This window comes from Mastomys coucha, unplaced genomic scaffold, assembly GCF_008632895.1.
Source record: "Mastomys coucha isolate ucsf_1 unplaced genomic scaffold, UCSF_Mcou_1 pScaffold21, whole genome shotgun sequence".
NCBI classification, from domain to species: domain Eukaryota; kingdom Metazoa; phylum Chordata; class Mammalia; order Rodentia; family Muridae; genus Mastomys; species Mastomys coucha.
The window spans coordinates 175,429,905-175,435,881 of record NW_022196904.1 but is presented as its reverse complement, the minus strand read 5'-3'; the positions used below and the strand labels follow the sequence as shown (position 1 = coordinate 175,435,881).

Genomic DNA, 5,977 nt, shown 5'->3' with positions numbered 1-5,977 from the left:
TCTCTCTCTCTCTCTCTCTCTCTCCCCCCTATCCTCTTAACTCACCTCCCCATGCCCCAATAAACTTGTGGCTGGTCACTCGAGGATGGGATGCCTCAGCATGGGCCCGGGAGGTACCCCTCCCCCTTTCTCCATACCTGACTACCTTTCCACCAAAACATATTCTTTCTCTCTTTATCTTTTTATAAAACATAACACTCTCCACTTGCTAACTGTGTCCTTCCCCTACCTCTCGGGCTCCACGTCTTCTTCGCCTGACCTGACAGTGGCCTTTTGAAAGCATGGTTTTATTTTTGCACTACCCCGCTATTGGAGAAATAAACTCCTCATTGTCAACCACTTTGATCCTATCTGTGGCTCAGGCACTGCTGATAGCATCGGCTTGTGTGACCTTTTTTCCTGTCATATCTTTTGTAGGTCAGGGAAACAGACTGTTTCTGGATCCCGCATAAAGCTTTACTTCACTTTCCTGTATTGGTCTGTACATAGATCTTTCTATTGTTTCTGATGCTGCATTTTCATTAGCCTTTCTTGTTCTCCCTGAGCGGTCTCTGAGCCTTTCTGCCTCTCACAGTACAGACAGTATTTTGCTTTCCTTCATGGTGTCTTCGGTGTATGCTCTAATCTCCCAGAGGTTAATGACTTAGTTGATTCCATTGTGTATATGAATATCCTCAGTCAGTGAATATTTGCAACATTTAATTGATTTAATGAAATCAGTTCAGAGAGAGAGGAACGAGCACCACTCCATGACTTTGGACATCCAAGTAATTAAAAACTGGGGTTTAAAATGATCTGTTTGTTTTTGTTTAATTGAAACAACATGATACTTTATAGCTCTGGCTGTCCTGGACCTCACTATGTAGACCAGGCTGGCTTCAAACCCACCTGTGCCAACACACCTGACCAATGTGCTTTTCAAAATTGTTTTTTATTATTTTTATTGATGTATATGTGTGTATGTCTGTGTGAGTAAATGGCCCATGTGTTCCTGTGCCTCTGAAGGCCAGAATGGTCTGTCAGATCCTTTGCAGCTGGATTGTGGGAGTTAGCTACCCAACATGGGTGCTGGGATCTAAACTAGGGTCCTCTGGAAGAATAGGAAGTGCTTTTAACTGTTGAGCCATCTCTTCACTCCCCAGAATATCACTATGTAGCTCTGGCTGCCCTGGACTTCACTGAAGTCTATTACTGAGTGTGTCTCTCCAGTGCTGGGATTATAGGCCCACTTGGCTAAAATGATGCTATTGGACAGACAAACCTGGAAACTTATTCAGCTATTCTAAGGGCTAAGAGAAATGAGATCTCGAAACCTCATCTCTCAAGCTCCACTCCCACCCCCGTGGTCCCACTCACCTCCTCTGGAACATCACCAGCTTCTCAGCCTTTAGGTCAGACATGTCCAGTTTTCCGCCCTTCTCTTTGACAGCTGGGTGTTTGCGCACAAGCAGCCAACCCACGTGAGAGAAGAAGAAGCCACGGCGGGAATTGTGAGGGTCAGCGTGTGTTTCTGAGAACTTGTGGTGGGCGCGGTGATCTCGGGCCCACTCATACACATCGTTCTGGAAGCACAGGAAAGAGGAACCCAGTACTGAGAGATGCCCTCCAAGGAGCCTGCCAGGGTCTAGATGTCTGCAAGAGCCTGGGACTCTCGGCCCAACTCTCAGAGTCCTAGGGACTCTCTCTCCCAAGGAGGCCGTGGCATCACCCTCTCATGCACACTTGCCCCTGAAGCTTAGGTGAAAAAGCAATGTCAAGGACCACAACAAAAGAATACTGTTGCTTCCCAAGGTTGCATGGTTGGTAGATGGAAGGGGAGTCTTAATGTTCAGAGTTTCCTCAGCAGAGAAATTAACATGAAGCAGGGCTCCTTTCAAGGTATCTGACTGGGGACAGAGAGATCATGAAACGGAAGGCCTTGGGCTCCACGGTTCTGCTCTGTTGTAAAGCTGCAAAAACTCTATGTGATTGCCATCACAAGTGGGTTGTCATGCACATAACCCAGGAGGACCAACGTATGACTTGGGAAGACAAGTGCACTTCTGAATGACCTCTGGGCTTCTCTGAACTTTATCCATTCCTTCAAGCATGTGCTAATGCATCTCTTCTTTTGGTCCTCTAAACATAGAGACTGGAAGCCTTCACCGTAAACATTATCAGAGCGAGGTGATGGCGCACATGTTAAGAGCCTCAGATATTGTCAAGGCAAAGTAATTCATTAGTTTTCTAGCATATTTCCCCCTTATCTTCCAAGCCAAATCCCATACTGTAAGAGACAGCTTATGGCTAGGTGAGTGTCCCTCTCCTAATTTCCTATAGTCTATCCACTATAAGCTTGTGACAAGCACTGTCCCCTTGGTGCTTGAGTTATCCATCATGGTAGCCCTTGATAGGACAACAAGATCAGCTTATTTAATGTCTCAGTGACTCGGTTTCCTCATCTGTTCCATGGGTGGAACAATAAGGCCTACTTCCTGGCATCCTGGTTGTGAGGACTTAGGAGTTATTCGGTGTCAAATGCTGACCCAGTGTCCTGCACATGGAACTATAGCCATGTTTGTTTTTATTTTTAAAGATTTATATATATATATATATATATATATATATATATATATATATATATATATATATATATGAATACACTGTTGCTGTCTTCAGACACACCAGAAGAGGGCATCAGATTCCGTTACAGATGGTTGTGGGCCACCATGTGGCTGCTGGGAATTGAACTCAGGACCTCTGGAAAAGCAGTCAGTGCTCTTAACCTCTGAGCCATCTCTCCAGCCCCATGCTTGCTCTTATTACCTGAAACAAGGGAGTTCTTGTGTCTGTGACACATTTCAGTTCCTATTACAGTAGAGTTCAAAGACAGTTACAGCAAGGCACGAGTCATTGGTGACTGAGTGTTTAAGGAACCATCGTGTCTTGATGACATTCTATGGCCCTTTAAACCAAAGGACGATAGTAGCCATACTATGTCATAACCCAGTGAACTTAGGGTTCAAAGAAAGTTATGCCTGGAGAACCTATTCTACCAACTTCCTGTTTCCCTCCCCAGTGACCCTGAGATGTCCCACACTGTGGGGATCTCGATTCTGAGCATGTGCTTGAGAAGACCACTGAAGACAACCTTTCTGGGTTCCGATGTCCACCACTCTGCCCTGGATCATCCATTGAAGGAAGCCGAGCTCCACCACAATCCATAGAGCAGAGATACAAGAAAGAATGGCACCAAGCTTCTTACCTGGAAAGCCATGGTGTTGGCAATGATGAGGAAGATCCGCAGGGGCAGGCGTGCCTTGTACGTTCTGTGACTCCATAGGCGATGAGCTCCAGCTCCGATGCCCTCAATACTGATCATGAAGTAGGCGAGTGCTATTGGGACAGTGGAGGAGTTAGCTAAGTGGTAAGTGTCCGAGAACACCCTCCTGATACCACCAGAGTTTGCTTCTTAGGGTTTGAAGGAGTCTATGGGTTACTCTTTGAGACATCATACCATTCAGCCCCGCAAAAATCATCATCACCTCTAACCATTCCAAGTAAGAATGGATGTGAGTCAGGAAGACCCAGGCACAAAGTGGGCAGAAAGGCAGGGTGCTGCCAAGAAGCAGCTGTGGTCGGCATTGTCCACAGTATTGTCCTGCTTTCATTGTCAGACCACAGCAACACTTTTCTAGGTTCGATGCCCTTTGACCTCCAGATCACTTTCCCCAAGGGGTTCAAGGTCATCAACTATTCCAGACCTAAAAACCAATAATCAAGAATGTTTAGAAAATTGCAGTCAGAGCTCAACCTCAATTGAAGGGGGATTCATGGACCATGGGGCCATGACTGTTAATCTGTTGTTAGGGCAGTGTTTCAGCCCTGTAGCAGAGGGCTCAGGGAGAGTCAACCCTGCAAAGCCACATTTACACAGATGCAAAGTCACATTTACACAGAGCCTCAAGATTCACTGATCCTTAACATTATCCTGTGTTACAAGATAGTTGATCACATTGTGAACCCCAAGACTGTGAGCTGGAAAAGCCTTGTGATATGGCTCAGCCCTCGCACATACTAAGAGCACTGACTGCTCTTCTGAAAGTCCTGAATTCAAATCCCAGCAACCACATGGTGGCTCACAACCATCTGTAATGAGATCTGATGCCCTCATCTGGTGCGTCTGAAGACAGCTACAGTGTATGTATGTATACTAATAAATAAATCTTAAAAAAAAAAAAAAAGAAAGTCAATGATAGATCAAGAGGTGGAGAAAGCACCCAGTTGATCTTATTTCACTCACATCCAACAAGAAAAAGGCTCTTTCTCCTTCTCCACACGGTCTTAAGTACCGTTCACCTTAGAGACCTTTCTTTCTCTTTCTTGGGCTTTATTATGTTCACTCCCTGTCAAATGGTTGCGTGGTCTACCTCTTGACCCATCATTGACTCTATTTAATTCTGTTTACAGAAAGCCCTTGGGTTAAAGGCGTGTGCTGGGGCTGAGCCACAGAACAAGTTTTTTCCAGTTCACAATCTTGGGGTACACAACGTGATCAAATATTCTGCAACTTTCCCTAAATAAAAGACTCTTTCTCTAACGTCAATAAACTATATACTATCTGGTAAGGATTACATTCATAATGTCCATTCGTTTTGTATTTGGCAGCCTTGGAGAAAGTATTCTACTATCCTATGTTGGTGAGTCCAAGGTTCTGTACCCGAATCACTTTCTATTGTAACTTTCATTTACTAACCTAAAAACATCTTTTTTAGATCTTAAAACATTTTCTTAAATCCTAAACAACTTAAGCTTAACTGTGAGACAACCACTATCTAGTCTTCAACCCCATCAGAGACCTGAGAAGGATAAATATTACCTGAAGAAACAGAAATTGCAGAGCAAGCACCTTCTAAAACTATAGAAATGACAGAGACAGCTGGCTGCCTGAACAGTCACCAAGATTCTTCTGTAATGTTGGAGCAACCGTCTCTTCAGTCTACTGGCCCAGAATAATAATAGTCTGACAAATTTTTGTGTGAAGGAGAAATTCTGAAGGGCTTCTCTGTCCTGGACTGGCAGAATTCAGCAGTCATCACTCTTTGTGTCCTGTTGTCCACAGCCTGGTCAGCATGAAGTCTACAATTGAGGCAAGGGCAGGTTCTTGCCCACTGGCAGCTTGCCACATTTGAAGCAAACTCCATAAGGAGGGTCTTCAATGCTCATCATCTTCTTTGAAATAGAATGGGGTACTGCCAGGAGCTGACACGTCTTGATAAAACATCTTTAAATGCCATATTCTACAGATCATTGATGTTTTTGAAGACCATCTAACTACCTCAGCATATTTGAATAGGAAATTGTTGCTTGTCTCTGTTGTGGTCTGACACCCTCCCTGCCTCCCGAAATAGCTGTAGCCATTTTGTTCCATGCCTGCCAGCTATTTCATATTGTTGCCGTACCATGCCTACCAGTCATTGACTCAGAGAAGTGACTTGGCTCAGAGCAAGGACATGCTGACCACACACCCTGTTTGTTCTGTATGTTCTAAATAATCTGTACTAGGTTTGCTAATCTTAAATTCTACAAAGCTTTACATAGGACCCATCAAATCAAAGCTCAATATGAACTGTTATGTCTGAAATGTCTTGAGTCAGAGCTGACCACTGGGCAGTAGTACTTCCTGTACCTGTGTATGAACTCATTGTGGTTTTATCCTTTATGAACGGACAGAAAAAGATATCTGTTTTCATAGGTCAGATAATTCTGAGCTATGTCCCTGATCAGTTTTCTAAGGGGTCTCTTTCCTCCTCTCTTCTGCCTCCTGTGTGTCTTTCTGGTCCTTCTATAGAATCTCGGGACAACCATAGCAACGGTGTGTGCGGTAGGGAAGGGCTGACCATATCCTTCTGAAAGGGGATGAGGCCTCAGATGATTTGCAGCCTGAGGTCTTCCCATGAAGAGGATCTGACTGTACCCGTACAGAGAAGCCAGTGGG

The 5,977-nt window shown here is 44.6% G+C and overlaps 1 protein-coding gene across 1 annotated transcript in view; it reads right to left on the bottom strand.

Moving 5' to 3' along the window:
- LOC116103891 (acyl-CoA desaturase 3) overlaps window positions 1–5,977 on the bottom strand; it is a 27,595-nt gene that overhangs the window by 6,941 nt on the left and 14,677 nt on the right. Inside the window, exons 3-4 of the mRNA XM_031390418.1 lie at window positions 3,245–3,375; window positions 1,357–1,562 (exon numbers count right to left, since the gene is read on the bottom strand). Of these exons, the coding sequence (XP_031246278.1) occupies window positions 1,357–1,562; window positions 3,245–3,375 (337 nt within the window). The remainder of the gene's footprint in view (window positions 1–1,356; window positions 1,563–3,244; window positions 3,376–5,977) is intronic.